We start from the raw sequence: 27916 nt of genomic DNA, 5'->3' as shown, positions 1-27916 counted from the left end.
ATACATTTAAAGAAGCAAATTGAAATAAAAAAATACCAACAATGTTTAGTTAATTTATTAAATTCAATATTTATATCGTCATAATGACGTAACCAGCTGCTTCTTCAACTGTTAAACTTTACACGATTGTTCCAGTCACCTCTTGGATCCATGCGCGATATAATGATGTCTTCAAATACACTGCAACAAAAAAATATCAGTAAAGCGATCTAACTTCAAGAATGGTATACTAGTCTTGGCAATTCCGAGGGGCAATAGCGCCAGCATTTTGCGTACCATGCCCATAACTGAATAAAAATACTAGTCTAAATGTCAAGATGGCATCTCTAAGAAGAAAGGTTAGACGGACGGATACGCAGATAACGGAGTAAACCTATAAAGATAGCGCTTGACTGTAATCGCTCCTGGTGGTGTCAAAGATGGTAACGGGCTAACCCATACCCCTAGTAAAGTAGGTAAAGTGGCAGGCAGAAGTAGGCCTGGCTGGAGCAGAATATCATGGCTCAAAAACCTACGACAATGGTTTGGAAAGAGCACCAAATCATTATTTAGAGCAGCGGTGTCCAAAGTAGAGATAGCGCTAATGATTGCCAACCTTCATAAGGAGGCGGCACCCTAAGAAGAAGAAGACGTACACCTAATCGGTAGGATGGTAACTGGCCACGGCCAATGCCTCCCACCAGACTAGAGCAGGAAAAATTTAGAAATTGTTAATACCCAAATTGCGCCTAATTTGTCATTTGCGTATTGTCAAGGGCAACTACGGAATTCTACACTCCACTTGGTCCGACAAACACGTCACCGTTTTATGCAATATAACATTTGCAATCGAATTATTATCGTCGGGGTACCTACGCACAGCATAGGTTCGGCCAATCATTTTGTTTTAAAAACGAGGTTTACTCACCTGGAGCGGTTCCATCGACCGACGACAGTACTCCGTACTGAACACCGTCACTCACTAAAGGACTGCCGATGTCAAACTGCAAAACAAACAAGTTTAAATTAAATTAAAAGAGCTGATGTACCTACTCCGCTGTCAACTCTCTGCATGTCGCGCCGTATGTATAGATTAAAAAAAAGAAGACAATTTCGATCCTACACCGACGAATTAGCGTAGTTACACAACGAATCAAAAATTTTAGAAATGAAGATTTATTTGTTTAATTAAATAATGCTTTTTTTGGAATACAACAACATTTAAATTATCGGTTACGCTAATTCGATTTTTAAACGATCGAGTTGTACACGGATCACGGAGGTAAAGAATAAAATGGTACCTACCTCAGAAGGTACGCTGCCTGTACCTTTGGCGGTGATAGTTTCACCCTCAACGGTCAGGTCTGCCTCGAGGCACTGTAACCTCTCTCCAGGAACTATGGATTAAAACAATCATCATCATTCTAATCAGCTTGGCTTAGACCTCTTGTCTTATAGGCGATAGGGATAATATAACGGGGCAATGGGGTATAATAAATAATAAATAAATATACTACGTCAATACACACATCGCCGTCTAGCCCCAAATTAAGCGTAGCTTGTGCTATGGGTACTAAAATGACTGATGAATATTTATATGAATAATATACAGATAAACATACAGACACTGAAAAACGTTCATTTTCTTCCCACAAACTTTTTCCAGCTGTGGGAATCGAACCCACGGCCTCGGAGTCAGAAAGCAGGGTTGCTGCCCACTGCGCCAGTTGGCCGTCAAAGTGATCGGTATAGAAGTTTACTCCTGTTTATTATTACACTCACAGAATTAAGAACATACAAAAACCGTGTACACGACTAATATTGAAGCATCAAAGACTTTGTGATTGATGATATTTATTATTATTATTATGACACTTTCTTTGTACACCACAAAATGAAAAAAAAAACAATGAACACAACAAGAGGAAACTTAAAAAGTCAGATACAAAAGGCAAACTTAGTATTGTTTCCCGAACAGGCGGTTAGTCACTTCGTTTATTTAACAGTGACCATTATTATTTTACCTCTAATGTTCTAACCAAAAAATGGGAAAATTTTGTGACCTAGCAACATTCTGCGGCCGCGAAGTGAGACGTGCTCGAAGCGTTTTCCCCGTTTTCGGAACCACAGCACTGCATGCGGTACTGGCTAAAGGATTCTGTACGTTTTTAGTGGCGTGCACTGGATTTCTTACCAGGGTATGCATACAGTAGGAAAAATGCATGAAACGGCAAAAATACCCCTCCAATACGACATATATTTTGGGTATGCAGTGCTTTTGTGCATGTATGAAGCGCACGCCACTGTACGTTCTTAATAGTATGTGATAACAATTATATTATTTGGATATTATTTCCTGCGTGCCTGAAAGTTCTACAATGTTCTCAAATGCGTGTGGAGTCCACGCGTAGGACTATGGCCTTAACCCCTTCTCATTGTGAGGGGAGACCCGTGCCCTAAAGTGGGTCTGTAATGGGTTGATATAATGGTAATGATGATAGAGTTCTCACTGTTATTTTCGCCACCGAATCCGCACAAGCGGCCAGATGATGGAATCTCCGAGCCAGCCGCAGCCAAAGTGACAGGTTTGATATTATCTGCAATCAAACGTTATGATTAATGTTGAAATTCTCGTATCATTGTTATCATACCACCGGAGAAACACCAAACGCTAGACGGTGCGTTTTAAAAAAGAAAATGCTTACGCGTCGTAATTGCTCCGTCATTTATAAAGACTATGTTTTTACGGCACATGACTCTGGGTCGAGGGTCTTCAGACACAAAACATTTTATTGATATCGTGTCCAAAAATCTATCTTGAAATGCCATGGTCTTGTGCCCCTTGTATCTGAGTGCTGCCTAACCTCTGACCTCTAATAATGCTACTAAACTTACAGTAAGGTTTTTTTAGTTATTTAATCAAGTTTGGCATTAAATAAAACCTATTTATTATACATTCGGATTATTTTGTTCAAATTCAATTTTAAAAAGTCAAAGTCATATATTCGTATAGGCACATGTAAAATATGACATAGAAGTGAGTTGATGGTGATAACTAAATTCGTAAACTTAAAACTAAAGCTACGTGGGTTCCAAACGCGCCCTGGCTTAAGAAGAAGCGTTTTCTTTTAGACAACAGTAAACACTTTACGTTTTCACTTTTATTAAGACAACAGTAAACTACTGAAAATTGCAAAATAATGGTAATGTAAAAGTGATGTTATCGTTTGCAATTTGCATATTTTCATCTGCAACGTTCTGAAACTGAATCTGGTCGAGTCAGTTTCTTAAGAAGCTTCGCTTTCATAAAATCATACATCGTGCACTTTCAAACGTAATAAAACTTACAGAAATTCGATCAACGCGTTATAAACTACAATTTTACAAAGCGATATCCAGCATGCAAATCAAAACTTTCCACATTTATTCGTGACAAAAATCAGGAACAATAGTTTTCCAACTACCTACTACTTTTCCCAAAAAAAAAAAGGTCAAACAACAGCGAAAAAGCAGACGGAAAATAGGCCAAAAATAAAAACTAAACATAAAATTGGTTATCCGAAACTGGAGCGAAGTTCGCGCCAACTCTGAACGGCTCTTTAATTAATGGAGCAGTCGGTCTGCTACGGATTTTAATTGTCGACCTACCCTCTGTTGGGTAGGAGTACTTTTGTATTTTTTTTGGGTACTTAAGTGCTAAGGACCGCCGGACTTTTTCATTTTAAGAGCTTGTCCAGATAAAACGTTTGCGATTGCACGACGCTACGTGCGAAACGAGTCGCGAGTAGCAATCGCGCGATTACGAGTTTCATACATTCCACACAGATGCTGGCTGACTGGCGATTCTTTACTCACGCGTGAATCGCGAGCAGTAAATAACCTTAAATATTAGTACAAGATTTGCCCGCTCGCAATCGAAGAGTTTTTTTCGAGTATGGAAGTACTTTTGTTTTTTGGGTAGGTACTTGAGTGCTAAGAGAGTAATAGTCGAAACACTGCAATCTTTTGGGCCACCCTGAACATTTCACAAAGTAATATTATGAATTTTCAAACCCACTTGGGGCTCAAGCCGGCTGGTTATTAAATATTAAAATGAACTTTGCTCGATTAGATAGTTTAAACACTAAAACGCGTACAAGCTCATTTCAGCACACCAAAAAGTTTGCATACTACTCATTTTGAACAGCCCAAAATACGAGCAGGTTCACCTCAGGCGGCCAAGAGGTTTGGAGCTAGCAACTGTAGTGTCGCAGTAATTTCTCCGTCCCGTACTCGCGTGACAGTTGCAACGAGATGACTGAATCCTCCCTGGGAAAGTCGCGCGTATAATCGCGCATACAACGCCTCATCCGAACGCAACATGAATTTACTCGCGTCAACTTGGCATGTTCTAAAGATACAAATGGTTGGCAACATTAAGGAAACCAAAGCGTAATTAGAAGAAGAAAGTCGTGGCTTAGAAACATCCTTGAATGGATTGGGATAGCCAACGTAACACGACTTTTTCGTTTGGCGACAGACCGAAAATAATGTGACGAGATGATCGTCAGCCTGTTAAAATCTCAAAGCTGCTGGGCATAGGCTTAAGTCCAATAGCCTACCAATGCGCGTTGGTGGGCTTTAACGACTACTATCCCAAGTTAACAAGTTAGTGATAAGAACTGGGACCAACGGCTTAAACAAACTTCACAAGACCGAATTTGATACTGACCTATAAAAAGCTATCATTCGCCATTTTGTGGTTATCTTGAATTTGAAATTTGTCATAGCGTATGCTACTATTCAAGCAGTTTCTTTTGATACCCATATTGAGGGAGTTTTGAAAACGATTAATCCGTCATTTTGTGGCAACGGCCATCTTTGACCGCTTTGTTATCAAGTATAACTAAGAACACTCCCGATTGCTGAAGATTGTCGAAGATCGACTGATTGAAGAAATTATAAATTAACCCATACAGATTCTCCTACTTTTCGCGAAGTATAGAAATTAAGCTTAATTTCCATGAAATATCATGGAATTCCGCAAAGTAACGCCTGCTACTATCCAATAAGAACACACCCGACTAATTTACGCATAAAAAAAAAACAGTTTAGCCGTTTAGGTTAGGTCACACACACACACACACACACACAACAAACACGCAGACACGGCAGGGATCACAAATAACATGCAAGTACTGACCGGTAGGCTGGACAATTCGGTTGATGCTGACAAGCGCAACATTGTTCTCGCCTGTGGCTGCGTTGTACTCAGGGTGGATACGCACAGTGCTGGTCTCCGTAACAAGCTCCGGCCGGATGGGGTCCACTGCACCGTAGCGGATCCAGACGAAACGGGCGCTGGGAACGAAATGTTGTCAGTATCCCAACATTAATAGTAATAGCGCTTTTCGTTGCAGAACTCGTCCGTGAGTACTACCATTATGAATATTTTTGGTTACAGGTTTTTGGACACAAGGCAGCAGTTTGTAGGACGTGCCCCTCGCAAACCCTGCAAAGTGGCCGGCCGCCTTTTGCTTCATTCTTCAAGTGTTTGTTCTTTTTCTTTTTCGTTTCTCTGAGTGGTGTAAGAATAAAGAGTTTAAATAAATAAAATAAAGTGTTGCTCTGTTTATATGTATATGCCATCAGCACGGCTAACATACCACGCCAGGGAGTTCAAGGTATGACTATAAAAAAAAGTAAATATCCTTACATTTTTTTTCGTACTACAATTAGCTGTCAACCAAAAGGATTCCGCCAGCGCAATCAGGTGGAATGGTGAGCTTCGAATAGATCTGCCAGTAGTTTGAGCCTTAGGGCTGAAAAAGGCTAAAGAAGAAATGAGATTGTGGGCCTAAGAGCACAACATGTAATACTGAACCTCAGCTTGATCGACGATTAGAAACAAGGGGAGGTCAGACGTGGGATGAGTCCACATCTGGATCAACTTCGTCATCGCCGGCGGCGATAAAAAGCTTTGCAAACGTTCCGATATTACTCACTCTTGCACGGCGCTAGCAGCAGTCAGAACCCAGGAGGAGCCGATGAGTGAGCCCACACTGGAGCTGAGGAGGCCGCCACCCGTTAACTTGGTAACCCGAAGATGCACAAGCCATGGGTTCTCGCCCAGCTGGGCCGGACTGCCGGACAGACCTGACCAAAATTTTGTTGATTTCAATGAGGCACTTTTGAAACGTCAAGTCTTTCTGTGTAGTGACTATACCAGTTCGTATCGGTCCGGAAGGCTGATTCTACCAAAAATAAATCGGCAAGAAACATATAACGGACTTCTAGACAGACCTGACAACAGATTTTAATAGGTGTTTTAAGGGCTACTTTATAAGAACTTTTGAAACGTCATGACTGTATGTTTGTAATGACTGTACCACCATTTCGAAAGTCAGATTCTACCAAAAAGAGGACAAGAAACTCAGTAGTTGCTCTTTTCTAACTTCATTTTGCAATCAAACAATCATTGTTTCCAGCCATTTCAGTTGCCAGATTCTAGTTGTTGGTTCTTACTATCAGAGGGACCGAGTTCTATGTCCACAGAGGAGACCCGTGCCGGTGGCCGGTAGTGGGTTGATGATTATGATGATGATGAGTTCTATTCCAGGCATCTAACTTTGACATTATCTAACCTTTCTATGTGCATTTTAAGCAATGAAATATCACTTGATGAAGGAAAGCATCGCGAGGAAACCTTATTGCCTGATTATCCATAATGTTCTCTAAGGCGTATGAAGTCCAGCAATCCGCACTTATTCAGTGTGCTGGACTACACCCTCAGCCCCTCTCATTCTGATATGAGGCTCGTGCGATGAAGTGGACCGTTAATGCGTGTGTGAGAATAAAACGGAGCAGCTTGCTTCAAAGCAACCTTGTCATTATAAAAGAGTGTTGGTTTTTCCTTTATTTACGCCTTAATTAAGCAACCAATCGCCTTGATTTTTGGCATAGAGTTAGTAGCAAGGACGGAGGGTAAAATAGGCTACTTTTTAGGTCAGGAAACAAACTTTTCCTACTGGATTCGTATAAACCTATATTAAAAGCGGACGAAGAATGTACGTAATAGCTAGTATTGTAAAAAGATTTACAGAGAACACCTGGCAACACGTCAACACGGAGTACACGCTGGGTCGAGGTTTCAAGTGTGCTAATCACTGCCTCGAGAGCTGGATACAATTTTGCGATTAGATGATGAGAATTTGGAATGCGGAAAAAGCTACGCTATCGTTAGCTATCTCACGACACCTGAACTTTTTATTCTTTACCGGCCCTCTTGAATTCCGTCGGTAATAAACTTTTTAATTTTAATAAATCCACGACTGGGAATCTTCCTTTCTTTTATTGAATCGTAAAAAGTTTCGGATACTTACCATCTACATCCAAGTTGCGGCCCTGAAAAGAATATCAAGTGTTAGAGCTAATATAATAAGGTTATAATTTTAAGTTTGTTTGACTACGGGTCACGGAACGAAACTAAACATAGCAGTATTATAAGACCTGCCGATGATTTTGTTCAGAGATATGTATACAACAGAATTAGTATATATTCTCAAAAAATATGAAAATTATCAATAATCGATGAATGATCGAATTATAGATACGGCGGTATTACAATCATAGATTTAAACTTAATTAGGCGTGTAGTTTATCAAAATTATTACTAATTTTGTGTATTTACATCTAACATCAACTGATTAAAGATTAGATTGATGCTAGAACGCACCGAAAATTCATATCTATGAATTTTCGGTTTTCCCAATACCTTTCAAGGCTTGAAGGGTAGGTATCTTCCTATACCTACTCATATAATTTACTAGCTGTGCCCTGCGGTTTCCCCGACATAAACAAAGGGACGCGCATTCTTCTTGAAAATCTTCAGTAAATTAGCAACCCAACGTTCTTACAGTAGTACGAATATTAAAGATCTGATCCTAAAACGACTAATCTGTGCGCAAATAATCCCTACATTCTTGCTCGCACATGACCGTCCCGGGTTTTATCTTACCCATTATTCTTTTAATCCCTATCACATATTACTACAAATAATATGTGGCATAGTATTGGTGAGGAACATTGAACCAATCCAGTAGACGGATGCGTGCGCGCGGACTTTGGAAATTTGAAAGATAATTATTTATCCGTCAGTTCACAAGCAAAAAATAGCAAACGTCGAAGTGGCATAATAAGTTACGAGTCGACTTCCAGAAAGAAAGTTAAAAATTTCTAACATTTTTTATTCAGCCCTAGCGGTAAAGCCATTAAATATGTTGCAGCACTGTGTTTTGATTATAATTATGCCTTTAGTGAGTGATGCTGAGGAGTTCTGCTCCTTTATCTCCAACATATTTACGAGATCTGCACGAAATTTAAGCAAAACAAAACCTTTCAAATGCAAAAAGAATTATTATAAAATAAAATCACTTTACGGAGTTATGACTTAAAATCATCAAACACTGAAACTGTGCTGAATTTCGGGATTTTGCCAACTTGCATTTAAATTCATTCAATAGTTTCGGCGTTATGCAGACACACAGACAGAGAAAAATTAAAAAAAATTACAAGTGTGGTTTCAGTATTGATTATAGAAAAAAAAACTAAGTATCTTCTATGCACAGAATTCGACACGTTTAAGTTTTATTAGTTCCGAGCTTCCTCTTACGAATTTTGATACTGAATATTATGTAGTAGGAATCAAACAAAAAATTCTGCTGTGCGCATTTCAGTTACCAACTGAGTCGACGCCACAGATACTGTATTTCGGTCCAGTTTCTAACATAGTTTAATACATCATCATCTTATTTTGGTGAAATATTGTCTGGGGCACCTACGGAAAAGTGAAACCTACCTTCCATGCTGAAAAAAGTCCCTACTATTCCAAAGTATGAAAAAATTGCATTTGGCAAAGGACAACCCCAACCACTTCGATTATAGACAACCTTAAGTTTTGATTGCTTGATTAGTTTGACCTACGCTTGTTACAATCTTACAAGGAATTCAAAAGAGTTTTTTTTTTATTCTGGCTGTTTATGAAAGTGCTTCTTACCTGAACAGCCACAACAAGGCAAAAAAGAGCAACGCCAAATCCCTTCATACTGTTGTAGTGACACGAGACGACTATTATTTTTTGGCTAATTACAAATATAGTAATTAATTCCTTATCTGTATGCTAAGTCACCTTTCTAGGACAACCATAATAAATAAAAATCTAGAATAAAACCCGTTGCTTGTATCTATGTCCTTTAGTTGACTAGAAGAAATACCTATCTAGCGATACGGTCTTACATATATAATATAGTGTATTAAATGTATTATGGTTGTACGTTAAATACTTTTCTGTCCGTCGAAATATCTATATTCATACCAATAATAAAGCAAAATGAAATAAGAATTTTAATAAAATCATTTTATTTCAGGTCGGGGACCCATATACAAAATCAGATTGGTAGTACCAGAAAACACGCTTTTACTGTACGGGAACTAACATTATATAAAAAAGAGGAAAGATCTGCAAACTCTGAAACTACTGGACCGAATAATTAATGAATCTAACTACAGTGGTCACATTTTTTATTTAATATATGCATCAAAAGTTCCATCTATAAGCCCTTTCGAATAAAGAAATATTAGATTTTGAATTAAATAGTTCTTCTATAATTAGAACGCTCAAATTCAGTAGTAAAATATATGTAATATATATCATAATATATATATTTTACATGCGAATGAATTTCAGCTAGTTATTTATATAGATACAATAATAAGAAAAGGTTAATGTGATAGGAAGGAACTCTAACTAAGTCGTGCCTTTGTCGCGACTGACACACGTCCTTTCCTGAAAGATTTTTACGCACGCTTCACCAAGACTCGTCCAAATGCCTTGTCCGCCGAGGAAGTTTCCGGGAAAACTTGCATAATTAGCTACCCTACATCTTCATATCTAAGAAGGAGCGATTAAAATTTAATCGAGCTTAAAATTACTTATCTATAGATATAAATCATTATTTTATTTCGTTAAGCCAAAAACATTTGTTTTATAACTATCTTCATTTAGTTCAGATTATAGATTTGATCTAATTAAAGTACCAATAAAATACCTAACTACTAAGGAAAAAATAAATTATTTGACGTGGAAATCTACCATGAATTTTACTGGTATATTATGTACTTTGAATAATGTTTCCTGCATGGTGAACCGATGGACAACGTGGTCCGAAGGTACTGAAATGGCAACTCAGTACCAGTTTAACCAGCTATAGGAAACTCTAACTAGGTGGAAAGATGCAATATCAAGAGAGTCTCAGAATCCGCTAGATGGATGCCGCACAAGACCGTGGTATTTTAAAATCTCTACAAAAGACTTATGTTGACGTGCCAACAGTGAACGTGCATCGGTTCATATTATGATCATTGTCACCATCATCCTCAGCCCATTTTTAATGTTTCTATGCTGGACATAAGCTCTTATAGCAGAGAGGGATTAAAGCTTAGACCCACGCAACCGCTTCAATGTGGATTTTTGCTGGTTCTGAGATATTAAATTTAGGACTCGAAGCGTCGAAGAATAAAAAACCAAAGTCATTGAGTCTAAAATTTATCTTTTGAATATATTAAAATATAATCGGGAATGTTGTATAACTCGCGATATTCGCTTCGCACTATATTTTTTTTATTAAATCACTACGGCTCTCAGTTCAAGCCATGAAAGCCCATAAATGCGAAAATATTAGAGCGTATTTAATGTATATGTAGTCGAATAAATGTCTTGGCAACATAGAAAACCTTAATTTTTCTATTTTCGCCTGACTCAAAAAAGCTCCACTAGATCCACTAGATCCAATCTTTATAAAATATTGTCTGTGGTTTTAAATTAATCGTCTGTCCCTGCGATTTGACGTTTTGTCTATTGTATTTCTAAGCAATCGGCGAGAAAACTAAATTTTTCAATATTTTCTTTTGTGGCGGCGGCGCAAACGATGGCAGCTGGCCCCGGACGTAGATTTGGTCTTTTCCTTACTAATATCATGACAGTTTTCACAGCGAATTTTTAAAACTTTGTTTCTTGCACTATTTGTATTGTATAATTGTAGTTACTCTTATTTCACTGTACAATTTTTTAATTTTAACTCTTATCTCACTGTACAATTATATATCTAATTTATAATCTTAGTCTTTAAGATGAGTATTCAAGTCTGTAGGGATATTTCGGACGCTGTGGCGCTGTATCTTCCGCAGCGTTTGTATCTAAAATCGTTTGCAAAGCTAAACATTTCTGTCCAGCTCCCCTCCCACAAGGTGCACGGCAAGTCTATATCCAACTGGGAATTAATGGAGAAGTTACGGAAAATGATCCTACCTGATAGCTTCTCCGTATTGAAAGTGTCAAAACATAGTTTGGAAGTGATAAGATTCGATGCAGAACTCGAGAATAGGACGAAGTTGGAACGTGTGATAGCGCGTTTGGAAGACAGGATAATACAGTTAAATGAATATCCAGACCCATTAAAGGTAAAAGTTTGTGAATGCAAATCTGATTTCCCCATTCGTCATTCTTGGGATTCGTTCTTCCGTGATGCCACTGATATGGACGAAATGAAGCCAGGGGAACGACCTGATACGATACATATAAAAAACTTGCCCATACGGTGGTTTATTCATGAACGAGATCGCGACGAAGATGCCCCTCCATCGGAAAGTTTATTCAAAAAAGTATTTGATAAATATGGTCCAATAAGGCAAGTTGACATCCCAGCTGCAGATCCATTCCGTATGCAAATGAAGGCTCCCATGAGAGGCATCACCATCCCTCCCCAGGATTCGGCTTTGTACTTTGAAGGCTACATACAATTTAGCGAGTACACTGGATTTGTGAGATGCATGGATGCATTAAGAGGTTGTAAATTACTTAGGCGAGGCGATGACATTGCTGAATGGTGTACAATATATGTGGATTTTGATAAAACCAAGCACATGACGGATGCGTCGGTGAAGAGAAGATCTATTGTAAGGGAAAGGCTCACTGCTCGACAAAGAGCCAAGACTGAGGAGGAGAAACAGGAGAAAGAAAAAATTTCCAAGCGGGAAGCTAGAGAGCGGTAAGCTATTTTATTCATATTTTGTAGTCATTATCTTCCTCGAGCCTCTTAGTGACCTACTCCTGGGCACATGTCTATTATATAAGAGACTAAGGACTTAAATAAGTGTTGCTTAGTGTTCTCAGACAGACTCGGTTATTTTGTTGTGATTTGTATTCACTCATTGCGAGATGAAACCGCATCATCTTTATCAACCAATTACTGGCCCACTTTGGAGCACAGGTCTCCTGCCAGAATGATAAAGCTCATGCTGTAGTCCATCACTCTGGCCAAGAAGTCTACCAATCTGCATGGTAGACTTCATACACCTCTTGGAAAAGTTATAGAGAGGCTCGAGTATTCAGGTGTCCGTGTCTGAAATATAGATGTGAGACTCTTCATACTCCTCCAAGTGCGTCAGCTGCTAATTATTATTATATCTTATGGCGAGCCGAGTGGCGCAGTGGGCAGCGACCCTGCTTTCTGAGTCCAAGGTTGTGGGTTCAATTCCCACAACTGGAAAATGTTTGTGTGATTATCATGGAACTGGAAAATGTTTGTGTGATCATGAATGTTTTTCATTGTCTGGATGTTTATCTGTGTATTATCATAAAAAAAAATTCATCAGCTATCTTAATACCCATAACACAAGCTATGCTTACTTTGGGGCTTGATGGCGATGTGTGTTTTGTAGTATATATATATAAATATATATTTTTTATTTATCTTATGAGTTATGATAATAAATAAACATAGTAGCTTTACATGCCGCAAAGAGCAAAACCTCAATATAAAATAAATGCTACTTAGCCATTATACATCTTGAAATAATTATCTCAGCCTTTATCTTAGGTGGTCAAATATTAGCCCACTTATATTACACACAAAGAGAATCAGTAAAACATATAATTGTTCAATCATAAATTTAAGTCAAAAGATCGAGCATCGCGAACAAGAGAAGTTGGCAAAAATGAGGGAGCGAGAGGAGAAAAGAAAAAAGAAGCAGCTGGCTAAGCTGATGGAGAGAGATGATGTGGATCTGAACAAGAGGATTGCGGAGGAACAACGAAAGCTGCTGAAGACTCAGAAACGGTTGCAGGCTATCAGACTAATCGAGGAACTGTTTAGAAGAGTGGAGGTGAGTGAGTAGTTTGTTAAAAGTTTACAAGAACTTGATTTAAATAAAAAACATAGGATGAATAGTTATAATAATAATAATAATAATAACGTTTAATTCAGATAAAAATCCATAGCTTCAACAATAACAATTATCTTATTTACTATATTATAAACTAAAATTGGCCAAACATATAAATAATAAAAAATTAGGAATCTCCTAACTAAGGTAAATACCCTCTTGACCACCTGGTGTGTGAGTGTGCACCAACCCAGTGCTCCATAAAGGGATTTTCCCATTTATTGGTTAATATTTTCAAAATATTGTTGGAGCTTCCACACATTCTGCTCATCATTGATGCAGATCTTTTTCTCATGATTGCTTAGAAGTCATCAACATGATTCTCCGCAAACATTTGTGATGCACTGCAAAATTGCGGCAGCCCCAACAATACTCTGAAGATATATTATACATCTGTATAATTAATTGTTAAAGAATTTTATAAATGCATCATTGAATGATTTCACTACTAAACAGCTTTGGCTGATCATTATTGCTATATCATTTCTTGTGCTCATTGACTTTTTGATGTTCGTCCAGTCTATTCTTAAACTGATTCAGTGATACTGCAGTCACTACAGCTTGCCTGTATTTCGCATTTTACATTTGTATAACTCTTTTGCTGATAAAGTGCTTGCAAGGATTACATTTTTATAACAAATATTAATAATGTTTATTAAATTTTTTTTCATGTCTCATAACAGTTTGTTTTTCGGGAATAAAAAGTAGCCTATGTTTTAACTTAAATTTTTAGACGGCCGATTGGCGCAGTGGGCAAGTGACCCTGCTTTCGGATTCTAAGGCCATGGGTTCGATTCCCACGTCTGGAAAATGTTTATGTGAAGAACTTGAATGTTTTTCAGTGTCAAGGTGTTTTTTATTCCTAAATATTTATCAGTTATCCTAATACCCATAATGCGAGCTACGCTTACTTTGGAGCTAGGTGGCAATGAGTACTGTTGTGATATATTTATTTATTTAACTCTATGCCTAAAATCTATATATATGATTGGTTACGTAATTAAGATGTGCCCAAACAAACAAATGCACAGAAGTAAAGTAGTAAAAGTAGATCGAAACTGCAACGTTTCCTACTAGATGACGCTACGGTCGCTATAGATGATCGCTATAGATGTGAAAGGCATATACTAATTTTCGGCAGGGACGACGGTAGGAGAGCCGTAGCTTAATTGTTGAAAGCGCTCAGGCCGCGATTGCCCGAGGGTCGCAGGTTCAAATCCTGTCGGTTCCGAAAATTTTCATATGCATTTTAAATTAATAAAATTGATAATTCCTCCAAGTGTAGGTAAAAAACACTTATAAAAAATTATAAAAAACAAACGCAATTTCACATTTACAATATAAGTAAGGATGATATAATTTTTTCAGCTGCGACCCGAACTTCAACGGAATGGTGGCAATCCCGAACGTTACTACAAAGGTGGTGATCGCATGGCCCGACAACGGATAGTGGACAAATACAAGAGACAACAGGAAAAGGCTCTCGATGAGCAGCAGGAGAGGCTGAGACATGCCCTCGATGGTTAGTACTTTATTCATCACTAGCTGACGAGGAGGAGTAGTTCTGTCTGCTGAGGAGTTCTGTCCTCTATCTCCAACCACAGTTTGGGCAAAATTAAACGCATATTATAACCTCCATAGTACAAAAATAATTATTTAAATCGGTTATAATTTGTCGGAGTTATCGTGTAAAATCTTCAAACACTCATACCCTCTCCCAAAGGAACCGAGCTTAATGTCGGGATAACAAGTACTCTATATTACTTCTAACACTTCTAAGAATATGTGTACAAAGTTTCATGAGGATCGTTTAAGCGTAAAAGCGTAACAAACAAACTTGCATTCACATTTATCATATTAGTAGGGATTATAGCAAAGTCCAATGCTGGACTAACTAAACATTTGACTTCTGCTTTCTGAGTCCAAGGCCGTGGGTTCGATTCCCACAATTAGAAAATGTTTGTGTGATAAACATGAATGTTTTTTAGTGTCTCTGTGTTTATATATATATATATGACTAGCTGTTGCCCGCGACTTCGTCTGCGTTTGATTTTGTTTTTTGATGTGGCGTTAAATTTAGCTTAGTTCTAAAATTAATGTATTGAGTATCGCTAAGCCTTAAATGTGGGGTTTGCTGCTGTCCGCAGAAGGAGTTCTGTCCTCTATCTCCAACAACAGTTTGGGCAAAATTAAATACACATAACCTCTATAGTACAAAAATAATTCTTTAAATAGGTTATAATTTGTCGGAATTATGGTGTTAAATCGTTCCGTGCAGACCTGGGAGATAGAGGGGGTGCAAATGGAACATGCCTACCATGAGGCAGAAATCCGAAGGGTTTTTTTCCTCATGAAACAAGAAAAAAAAAAGGAGATAAATAAATAAATATACTACGACAATACACACATCGCCATCTAGTTCCCAAAGTAAGCGTAGCTTGTGTTATCGGTACTAAGATGACTGATGAATAATATACATAAATACTTATTATAAGTATTTATGTATATTATTCATCATCATATATAGTATAGATAAACACCCAGACACTGAAAACATTCATGTTCATCACACAAATATTGTCCAGTTGTGGGAATCGAACCCACGGCTTGGGACCCAGAAAGCAGGGTCGCTGCCCACTGCGCCAATCAGCCGTCAAGATGGTAGCTGCTTTTTTGTGCTTTTGATTTGAAGAGGGCAGTGAACCTGCTTTCTGAGTCCAAAGCCGTGTGTATATCAAATACCGCATTTTATCAGTGTGGGTTTTTATATGTAACTTAGAAAGGAGGTGCGTGCTGGGATTCGAACTCGGTCCCCGTGAAGCTGAAGTCTTACCCGCTGGGCTATCACCGCTAATGCCGCACGTATTACACGTGAACCGGTGTAAATATCTCCTATTCCGTCCCGTCTTGCTTCGGCAGCGGGACACATGAATTTTATCTTTAGTCTAGCCTTGCGGAACGCCGGAGCCCTAGCCACTAGTTCATCATCACTACTGTGTTGATTCCAGGTCGTATAATAATACGCTCGGCGCTGGAGACGAAAAAGCCCCGGCGAGACTCCTCGCTCAGCTCGGCGTCGGACATCGAGGCTCAGCACAAACGAGTCAAGACAGAGAGACTTTGCACGCCGGAAAGGGACGGGTATAACAAGACTCCAGGTATTAATGAATTCACTTTTGTACACACATAGAAAAACAAATAATAATAAATAAAAAACGTGTGTGTACTTATGTAAAAGCGTTAGAAGTTATACTTCTTTGGCGTCACAAGATATAAGTCTTTTCAAAAATTTTATCTTTCGCCTCTACAAAACGACACTGACAATAGAAAAAAGGTATTGTTCAAATTATTGAAAGTAAACTGTCAAACCTTTTTTAGAAAAACTAAAATGTTGACTCTGACTTCATGGTGTCGGTTTTTTGTGACGCGCCAAAAATAAACTACGTGTATTGTACAAACATCAGCATCTAGCCCCAAAGTAAAAAAGTTATGCTATGGGTACTAAGATGAGTGATGAATATTTTCATGAATGATACATACTTATAATATACAGATTAACATACAATCACCGAAAAACGTTCATGTCCATCACACAAATATTTTCCAGTTATGGGAATCGAATCCACAGCCTTGGACTCAGAAAGCAGGGTCGCTGCCCACTACGCCAATCACTGTGTTAGATGTGAAGTCCTAACCACTAAGTTATCACCGTTTATAAGTACTAATAATTCTCTCCTCATATTTTTCTATAAAAATAATACTCTACTATAATAATTATAGCTATTCTACTATTATAATTCTGAATCTCAATATTCAGTAATTTGATTGGAATGTTAATGTTCTATTATAATTTGTAAATGGAAACTGATATAATATTATGAACTCTTATTTCGGTCCTTTATCCGCCAACGTCCATACCATGTTGAATACACCGGTTCTCGTCCGATCACCGAAGTTAAGCAACATCGGGCGCAGTCAGTACTTGGATGGGTGACCGCCTGGGAACACCGCGTGATGTTGGCTTTTTGCTATATATTTTTTATTTTTCTTATTTTAAAAAGCTTCGTTCCCATATCAGCACAACATGTTTTCTTAAAACCAGGAGACAGAGTTGTATATTTTATATTGGCATATTTTGTCCTCGCCATTCTGTCGTCAATTATTGTTATTATTTATTTATTTTACATCTTGGTAGTACGGCAAAAATACGGTCTTGGTAATTCTCTCCTAATATTTTTCTATAATACCAAAACTCTCCTATAATAATTATAACTATTCTACTAATATTAGTCTTTACTATTATTATTATTATTATTTATTTTATATCTTGTTAGTACTGCAGGGCCATTTGCACTAACTAGATGGAACTAAATTATTTATGGATAACTATAAGACAAATGGAAGCGGTGATAGCCGAGTGAGTAGAAGCTCGACTTCACTTTCGGGGGGGGCGAGCTCGAATCCCAGCACGCATCTCTAACTTTTGTAAGTTATGTGCGTTTTAAGTAATTAGAATATCACTTGATTTACTTTTTGAAAACTGCATGCCTGAGAGTTTTATATAATGTTCTCAAAGGTGTGTGGAGTCCACCAATTTGCACTGGGCCAGCGCGGTGGACTATGGCCTTAACCCTTCTCATTGTGAGACCAGTGCCCTGTGGTGGGCCCGCAATGGGTTGACATGATGACAATCAGACAAATGAATGGAAGATTACATTAAACTTTATAAAAGACATGATATTACTATAGTGGTACTCTGCGAATATTGAAGTAAAGCTCATTCAATATTCCCAGAGTATCTCAACAATTCACGGAACAATGCTGTCCATCCGAATCAGCATCGTTTTACCGATAAAATAATTATAGATTCTTAAGCTGAACGTGTGCTGTCCGCAGGAATGTACGGGTACCCGAATCCGTACGGCTTTGGCTACCCCTTCCCCGCGCCGACGCCGCATGGATACGCCTTCCCGCAAAGTATGAGTATCGTTCCACACGTTATTGGTGACTATTGGCTTCTATTTAGTGCCCAATTGAAGGTTTCATGTTAATATCTTTTATTGCCGGCTGTTGTGCTTCGTCTAGCGTTGCAGAACGCCGGAGCCCTAGCCACTAGTTCATCACCACTATTGTGTTATGTTGTTATCTCTAGTTCTATTATTTTATTCGATCGCGTGAAAGTTTGTACGATTTATATGGAATCGCAAGAGCGCCATCTAGTGGTGGTCGAAACTAGGCGACGCTCGTTCATGAACAAAAATTGCTCGAAATCATTACTATTAATATCGTGTGTAATTTTTAGGGTTCCGTACCCATAGTGGCGTGCACTTCATACAAGCTCAAAAGCACTGCCCACCCTAGAGTTTTTGTATGTTTCATAAAGATGAAGATTTTTTTCATTTCATGCCATCTTCCTTCTTTAGGCATACCCTGGTCAAAAACCCTGTGCACGCCACTGCGTACCCAAAGGGGTATAACGGGGCATAACAGACGACGTCAAGCGAGTCGTCTTGGACCGTGGATTGTGGTACTCCTACAAAAGACCTATGTCCAGCAGTGGACGTCAATCGGTTTAAGTGATTATAATTAATAAAGTACAATATATAAAGTGGGCCCAAGAGAGTCTTTAAAAGGAGCTAAAATAATGACGGTGAATAATCTATACATATTTGAAAATTTAATTTATGTACATAAAAATATAACATAATTTAAAAAGAAAGTGTACTGTAACAATATTTATATTAAAAGTAAGAATAAACTTGTAGTGCAGGTTACTAGGCTTCATAAAATTAGTAATTCTTTGAAGGGTAGTTGTATATCATTGTATAACAAATTACTAGATGAAATGATTGAGATGTCACTTAATAAAGTTTCAAAGTTTATATAAAACGTAAGCTTATAGGAAAAACCTATTATAATATTAAGGACTACGTCTATGATAAAAAAGCTTGGGTACGATCCACTCTATCTTTATTGCTTAATATTAATTCGTCTGTGAGATGGTGATAAAAAAAAATCTGGCTAAGTTTATTGTGGGCTCTTATTAGACCAGGGCGCGTTTGGAAACCTCCTAGCTTTAGTTTTAAGTTAACGAATGCCGTTATCACCATCACCTAACATTAGTGGTAACCAGTGGCGTGCATCGCCCTTGGACCCAGGGTATGCACAAGGTGTTCAGCACAAACATAAAGTAAAATTTATATTTTAGATATGTCAAATTACTTTACGAAAGTTATATTTTTGATTGATTTAATACTATCGTCTATCTACTGCTAATTGAATAAAAGTACATACCCTGATTTACGTCACAAAATTATGACTCACCATTCGGCAGCATTTTCTAAGAACACTGATGATGATAATATTTTTTTCGAACATATGTTTTTAGCGTCTTGATGAAAATTATTAATATCACAATATCCTTTATCATTCCACACTTTACGTATATTGGACAATAAAACAAAAGGAAAGCAAAATAATCGATTGGTGTGTACAAAGCCGCGTAGTCAAGAATAGTTTTCGTAATATTTATTATTAAACATACGTGTTATTTTATCACCTTTTTTTGTGGATATTTGTAACATTGGTACACACCTTCCTTTGCGAATGATTTCAAATTTTACGATATAGGTATAGAAATTAAAGTTGTCTCTAAGTACTTTTTCCAGGCACACTGAACCCAAACAAAGACCGCACGAATATGCTTTCATTATAAAATGAATGAATAAACTATAAAATAACATTAACACATTAAACTATCACTACTCAAACTTTTATAAGTTGCTGAATTTATGCACTTGAACCGTTTATTTATCACCAACGCCATAGAGCATTGTTCGAAGGTAAACAATAATGGCGATTGAATATGCTAATGATAATATTGCAATCGAATTTTCAAAATACCTATGTCTTTAATTTTTCTGTAAGTATGGGTACGAACGCTATTTTATTTTGATATGTCAACAATAAATAGAAACAATATTTATTGTTAACTTTCTCACTTTCCAATAATTCCTGGAATACTTTTCATAAAAAAATCAAACACGTAATTGATTATCCACTTCCGTAAGCAGTGCTTATAGACACCCATACATAGAGAATTTATGAATGAAACTGTTCTTGTGTGAACCGATGCTAATCTTGTAAGTACAAGCGCACGATTATAACATTACACGACACACACTACTAACTTGCACGCACACATCTAGCAGAACGATTCTTTCTTTGGGCGTGCTTATTTTATTTGATATTTCTATGCAACAGTAGAGGGCGTCATATGTCGAGTGATTCATAATAATTGATTTACCCTGCAATCGATAACATGAGATTTAAATAATAATATAGGTATTTTTACATGTTTTAAAAGGTAAATGTTTAGCATTTACGGTTAAAAATTAAAATACGAAGTAGAAGATTTTATTTTAAACGCTATACCTATTATTTATAAATAAATAAAAATAAATATACCTACGCCTCGCGCGCGCTGATTGCGCTGTCGCCTGTCTAGCGACAATTGACCTAGAAGTTTGGCCGCTCATTACTAGATGGCGTTTTCATATATTTTTTACTTAGTGTTTTTTAATTACAAAACTTTAATGGTCCTATCTGAAGGTTCTTTAAGACCCTGAGGGTAGGGTATGCACTGCTTATTTACATATATGCAATGCACGCCACTGGTGGTAACATGTTAAATGTATGAAGGCTTCATAAGTGCCTGTGATAAGGTCTAGATGAATGAAATAATAAACAATAAATATACTACGACAATACACACATCGCCATCTAGCCTCAAAGTAAGCGTAGCTTGTATTATGGGTACTGAGATAGCTGATGAATATTTTTTTATGAATATAATACACATAAATACTTATGATATACAGATAAACACCCAGACACTGAAAAACATTCATGCTCATTTTTGAATTTGAATTTTTGATAATTTATCGTCCCGTTCGCGTGTTACAGCGTCGATGTACTACCCCGTGCGCGGCGCGTTCTACCCGCCCCCGGACGCGTACGGGCGACGCCCCTTCCGCGGGAGGGGGCGCGGCCGTGGAAGGGGGCGGCTACCTTACTTCGAGGGTCCGGACGCCACTCAGCAATACTACCAGTATGTTACTGTTTTATTAGTTACTAGCGATCCGCCCCGGCTTCACACGAATAAATGTACATTGTAAAATATATTAATTTTTTTTTAAACAAAAAACTACTTTTTGTGACTTAAATATAAAAGTTAGACATATGCTATCGCTGTCATTTAGTTATGTAGCTACTTCCAAGCTCTACAACTTTTCCCTAGTACTCAATCATATATCCCTCATCGTTAAAACAGCGTCTGTAAAAAGTCATTCGCTCATCTTTTTCAGTCTTATTTTACGAACCTGACTACCACAAAAGAGTCTTAAATTCTACGGCTAATATATAGCATTTGACACTCACAAATAAAAGTATATTCAAAATCAATTCAATAGATCCAGATAATACGCCCCTACGATTTCACAAACTTTACTTCTAAATAATAGTCAGCAAGTTATGGCGTTAATATTTTCACTTCCCAATATTATTAATAATTAAGTAATAAGAATTAACATTCTTTTAAATAGTTTTAGCTCGTCGTCATAAAAAAAAAAACAGTTTTGAATAAATCAGTTTCAATTATTTTATTCTATAATAAAATTTGGGATTTTGTTGCAAATCATATTTTCATGGTTTTATTGTATGTATCACTATTAGAAGCGGTGATAGCCCAGTGGGTAGGACTTTGACTTCACTTTCTGGAGGAGGAGTTCGAATCCGAGCACGCACCTCTAACCTTTCTGAGTTATGTGCGTTTTAAGTGTGATAGAGTAGACCTGTGTGATAGAGTAGACAAGTTTGTGTTTGCTATTAAAAGATTAAGACAAGTGTCTAGCAGAGAGGCAGTTTTATGTGCTTACCATGGATATGTATCTTCTGTGCTCAGCTATGGTATAGTCATATGGGGAAATTCTGTAGATGTAGGCAATATTTTCAAAGTTCAAATAAAAATGCGTTCGTGCCATAAGTAAGGCTCATTTTATGGACAGCTGCAAACCTTTATTCAAGGAATTAAAAATATTACCTCTACCTTGCATATATATAAAAGAAGTTTGTCTGTTTGTGAAAAGGTATCCCGAGTACTTTAAAACTCGAGAACAGCATTTTGACAACGAACCAAGGCATAAGGATCGTCTTCTTGTACCTAGGATTAAACTAGCCTTATATAGAGAAAATGCATTTTGTATGGCTATTCGAGTATATAACAAGTTGCCAGACTCCATAAAAGGAATGAATCTTCCTTTATTTAAGAGGAAACTGCATGAGTGGCTATTATTTAAGTGTTTTTACTCAATTAATGAATTTTTTGACTTTACTTAATATTATTATTCTCGATAATTTTTGTATGCATGTACTATCAACAATACAATGTATATTACTCAAGAGTGACAAATTGTAGTTGTAATTTCTTTTGTAACGTTTTCCTTGTATGTTTTTATTACATATAATATGATTGTAAGTTGCACACCATATTAATGGTAATACACTGTTTCAACAACAAAAGCTAAATTTGTAACATCTGATTATCTACGTGTATTTATGCAAAAAATCTAATTATTATTATTATTATTATTAAGCAATTGAAATATCACGAGAGTGAACGGTTTTATACCCCAACAAAAAATCGTATCTCAATAACATTGTAATACCGCTAACGAATTCGCATCTCGCAACGGATATCGAAGTTTCTGAGGGTAGATTTTTAATAATTTATATGTAATATTTTATAAATATTAATAATTTATAAAAGCCTAACATGATTGCTAATCAAATAATATTATCTGTTGAGAAAATTAAGCTTAATTTGCTATACTCCGCGATAAGCAGGAGAATCTGTATGGTGTTATTAATAATTTCTTTAATCCTTATACCGTCTACGCACGTTTCGCTCCGAAACCGGAGCATCCTCAGATGTTGACTTTACAATGCATAATTGTTAAGTAACAATTTTTTTTAAATTATTACTCTCCAATGAATAATTGTTTTCGCGGAGTATAGCAAAATAAGCTTAATTTTCATAATATATCATGGAATTCCGCACAGTAACGCCTGCTTCTATCCAATACAAATAATATAAGACCAATATGATTTCTCTGTAAGTGAATATGTAGAATAATCTTTAAGAGAAATTAATGATTCTTTAACCTGAGGTGTGTGGAGCCCACCAATCCGCACTGGGTCAACGTGGTGAACTGCAAACTAAACCCCTTCTCATTGTGGCAGGAGACACGTGCTCTGTAGACTCAGTGGCTTGCATATAGGGTATGCACAGGGTATGCAGATGATAAAAAATAAAGAAAATCTCCAGTAAGAGATATAAAAAACATAAGGATAGTCATTATAAGAGTTATAAAAAGCTCTTCATTTTTTTTCACGAACACTCACACACACACACACACAAATAAAGTAAATCAGTTAATTAAGAATGCACTGATTTTATTATTTTTGTACTTAATCAATATTAAGGAGGGTCGGTTGCTGATGCCTATAGCATAAGGTTACCTAAATTAGGCAGCAGAGACCGTCCATACTTTTTGTTTGTGTATTACTAAACACAATAAATATTTTTTTCATTTTATATCATCTGCATACCCTGTGCACTGTGTTTGTAACACTTCCATAAATCACAAAAAAACACTGGTCCCATTTTTGATTACACCTACCATTGAAACCGTATCTGCAATGTGCTTGTCTGGACCAGGTAGTTAAAGGAATGGCCTAAACTTAGGTAAATTTATCCGTAAGGGATAAATTGGGAGTATGAAAAATATTAAGGGGATATGCCAATATTAAAACCTAGCCACTAAAAAAGCATATAAAAAGAGACATCTCTTTTTAAAACATGGTAAATACAAACAAAGCATTGTATATTATTTTGTTCCCTCTATGCACGCCACTGACCTTAAAGATAGATATTCCGTACGTAACACTTATTCCATCCTAAGCGGTGAGCTATGATGATGACGATCAATCATTATTGATGGCAGGTACTTCAAGAAGCTGTCGCAGGCGGAGCAACGCAACGAGCACGACAACCGCAGCTCGCGATCGCGCTCGCGGCGCCGCTCGTACTCGCGCTCGCACTCGCGCCGCCGCTCCTACAGCCGTAGCCGCAGCCGCAACCGCAGCCGCAGTAGGAGCCGCAGCCGCAGTAGGAGCCGCAGTAGGAATCGCCGCTCGCGCAGTAGGAGCAGGAGGTCAAGGTTAATAATAATAAATAATATGAATGAATGATTGAATGTATACACTATGGAGGCTAGAGGTAAGGAGGATCATCTGTGTATATGAAAAAGTGTCGTCAAAATGTATTAAATTAGGATGGCGCCACATTTGCATCAAGGTAACTCTTAAAAGAAGCGCCAAATATAAATATTGTTAGAGTAGGCTTGAAAAATAAACAAGGAAGTAAGGTTATATTTACCACAATATTTTGTACAACGTAAGTTGTTGAAATTCTCAATAATTAACTACTTTAGTCGATAATGACATTAAATTTTTTAACTCGGCATACTTCAATTCATCTACGATTGCTACATTCATATCATACCCTGTGCATCCACCAGCGCCATTGTGGAGGATTTTTGAACTGTTATTTAGCGCATACAACTGGACACTTTTTCAACTTTTCTCCCATATAAAATGACTCTCCTTACCTCTACCCTCCATAGTATACACTTTCATTGTACACCACAGAGAAAATTTACAGAGATACAAATACAACAGCACAATAAGGTAGAACGTACAATTCGGCGGCCTTATCGCTAAATAGCGATCTCTTCCAGGCAACCAAAGGCATACAAGAAAATGCTATACGAAATTATTAGGTGGTACAACAAACATAATAGTTTTTAAATGACAATGTGATATGGTGATAACGAAAAAAAAAATAACAACCGGCTAAGTTTGTTGTGGGCTTCTTCTTAGACCAGGGCGCGTTAGGAACCCTCGTAGCTTAAGTTTTAAGTTGACGAATTTAATTATTGCCATCAACTCACTCCTATGTCATATTTTACATGTAATGTACGCATCAAAAGTGCCATCTATGTGCCGATTTGAATAAAGAAATATTTGACTTTGACTTTGACTTTGAATAATAACTGGATCAGAGGCTGCCGTACTACGAGTACACACCGGTGCCGGTACTCGAGCGCGACAGTGTCCGGCCAGATATTGTGATAATGGACCGGGCGCAGTCTAGGGTGTTTTTGGTGGACATCACGATTCCGTATGACGAGAACCTCGTGGGAGCCGAGACCGAGAAAAAATGTAAGTAGCTTGATCTAAATCGCGAGGTTATCGCCATGTGGTACGTTGGGTCCGCTGAAATCATCCCTATAAAATCAAAATAAAATTCAAAATTCAAAATTCATTTATTTCAAGTAGGCCTAATTAATAAGCATTTATGAAACGTCAAGTCTGTTTGTAGTGACTCTACCACCGGTATAGTTATTTATATCTGCGAATGGTTTAATCCCAGTTAGCCTAGCACACCATCTAAGGCGACTGGGGTTCCGTGGCAGCTCACTGGCAGCAATGATGCAGAAAGTGGTGTTGCTGGACTCGGCTAGGATAGTCCGCCTATTTCTTAGCCTGTCGCTCTGACCCCCGGCCGTCTGGCCTCCCCTGCGGTTGTAATCCTCCGCCCGGTGCAAATATGTATTTATATAATGTATATTTAAGTGTATTAAACTCTATGTATCTAAGTAAGTATATTAATGTTGTTTTGTCTAACTGTATGTATTTATTTTGTACACGGGCGTGAGAGTGAATCTCAAATAATAATAATTTATTTACAAGAATGTAGTTACATAGAGTTTTTATAATATAAAATAAAATCCAGTACATTCTACCAGTTAGTGTATGAATATTTCACAATATCAAAAATGTTACTGTAAATTAAATTAATTATTAAAATTCAATAGATTCATAATAACATTTATTTAGCAATAATTCGTGTATGCGTTTTCTGAAAATATTAATACTACTTATGTTTATATACTTGTCAGGTAGCTTATTAAATATAGCAATTGCCGTACAATGGCAACTCTTGGAGAGCACTCGTAATTTTTGGGGTAAAACAACCAGCTTATTTTACCTCCTAGCTCTCTTCTCCCCTAACTTTTCGTATCTTCTAAATAGATAGGGATATTTTCTCACTACTAGAAGTGCTTCATAAATATAGAGGCAAGGTAGGGGAGAACATTATACTTTTTAAATAAAGGTCTGCAAGTCTTTAATGATCGCATTCCGCATACTGCTCCGAGACAGCCTTTTTGTTTAATAAATACTTTACTCCTTTTTTTTTTCAAAACTCTATTGTATTTTGGAGCAGACACTTGTCTTCCAACATGATGGTCGGAAACATCTCGTAACCAGTTTCTATGAATTATCCTATTTTATTTGTGTTTGTGCGTGCGTGTTATGTAGGTGTGTGTGTGTGTTTGGGAGTGTGTATGTATATGATTTTAACTTAGAATGCTACATCGTACGTTCTCCTGTAATACTCATTTGTTACTTTTCCAACTTATCATTTTATATAGTGAGCCGCTATATTGGGTTCTTAATGATAAATTCAACTTTTTTAATTTCAGATCTCACAGTCACAACTCAAGGTCACGCCGAAGATCTCGGTCAAGAAGCAGGCGATCGAAGACACGTTCCAAGTCAAAATCGAAGCACCGCACTCCCAGCCCCAGGCCCACGGATGGGAAGCGCGCAAGTGTGGACAGCACCAAGTTCGTGTCCCCAGGAACCCTGCGGCGACAGCGATCGAAGAGCTGGTCGCTTCCCAAAGAAGTGGAGTCCAGAAAATCCTGGTCCAAGAGCCCCGAGAAGAAGAATGAATAAATTATTATTTTATCAAATAAGTTGCTTCATTTTCTATCGATTTCCACAAGATTATACGTCTGGTCGTCTATAATCGTGAATCTGGGTTATATAAATAGTTAAATGCACCCATTTTAGTGTGACTCTGACTAAACAACAACTCTGACAACTTCATCACCCATCCCTACCAGCACGGCTAGCATCGACAGGAGACAATTATCTCCCCGGGGAAAGGATAAAAATTGACCTGCTCCCTTATTCTCATTTAGCTTTATCAACTCTCAGAGCACTGGCGCAGATGTGGAATTAATATCCAAATAACATGTGTTTTATGAATTTAATATGCATGTAAAACGAAACAAATCTGCAACGTTTCCTACTAGATGACTCTACAGTCGCTAGAAGACTGATATAAAAGGCATATACTAATTTTCGGCATCGATGGTAGGAGAGCCGTAGCTTAACTGGCAAAAGCGCTCAGGCCGCAATTGCCAGCGAGTCGCAGGTTCCAATTCTGTCGTTTCCGAAAACTTATATGCATATTAAATTTATAAAATTGATAATTCCTTTAAGTGAAGGTAAAAGCACTAATAAAAAATTATAACATATTTGTATTAAAAACGGTGGGTAAACTTCTCCTTTTCCATGTACCAGTGATTTAGCAGGTGGACACGTTATATCCCTTGTCAGGAGATATAATTTTAATCTCCCGGCCATGCTAGCCCTGCTGATAGGTGTAAAAAATTCTCTCCCACCAGCAAGGCTAGCCTGGTTA

The 27916-nt window shown here is 37.5% G+C and overlaps 2 protein-coding genes and 1 non-coding gene across 6 annotated transcripts; 2 read left to right on the top strand and 1 right to left on the bottom strand.

The window, feature by feature from the left end:
- Positions 1-39: 39 nt before the first annotated feature.
- On the bottom strand, positions 40-9070 carry LOC120632704 (trypsin-like). Its single transcript, XM_039902677.1, has 8 exons — positions 9014-9070; positions 7341-7362; positions 5964-6114; positions 5162-5319; positions 2490-2576; positions 1285-1376; positions 908-983; positions 40-180 (listed from the first exon to the last, which is right to left on the bottom strand). Exons 1-8 carry the CDS (start codon positions 9059-9061, stop codon positions 119-121), a joined length of 696 nt encoding a protein of 231 aa, XP_039758611.1. The 5' UTR covers positions 9062-9070; the 3' UTR covers positions 40-118.
- Positions 9071-10937: 1867 nt separating this feature from the next.
- LOC120632681 (A-kinase anchor protein 17A-like) lies at positions 10938-27179 on the top strand. 4 transcript variants are annotated; one of them, XM_039902643.1, is made up of 9 exons: positions 10938-10962; positions 11248-12062; positions 12972-13179; positions 14608-14761; positions 16248-16397; positions 18136-18216; positions 21205-21349; positions 24303-24518; positions 26907-27179. In XM_039902643.1, the coding sequence occupies exons 2-9, from the start codon at positions 11296-11298 to the stop codon at positions 27160-27162; spliced, it is 1977 nt and encodes a 658-aa protein (XP_039758577.1). In that variant the 5' UTR covers positions 10938-10962; positions 11248-11295; the 3' UTR covers positions 27163-27179. The 4 variants fall into 4 exon arrangements, with proteins under 4 accessions (XP_039758577.1, XP_039758575.1, XP_039758574.1 ...); XM_039902642.1 differs by having other exon boundaries at positions 10946-10971; XM_039902641.1 differs by having other exon boundaries at positions 10938-12062; positions 24303-24512.
- LOC120632928 lies at positions 17144-17262 on the top strand. Its single transcript, XR_005659161.1, has one exon. It is a non-coding gene; the product is annotated as a 5S ribosomal RNA (ribosomal RNA).
- Positions 27180-27916: the final 737 nt, after the last annotated feature.

Source organism: Pararge aegeria, chromosome 20 (assembly GCF_905163445.1).
Source record: "Pararge aegeria chromosome 20, ilParAegt1.1, whole genome shotgun sequence".
Classification (NCBI taxonomy): Eukaryota; Metazoa; Arthropoda; class Insecta; order Lepidoptera; family Nymphalidae; genus Pararge; species Pararge aegeria.
This window is presented reverse-complemented; position numbering and strand designations above follow the sequence as displayed.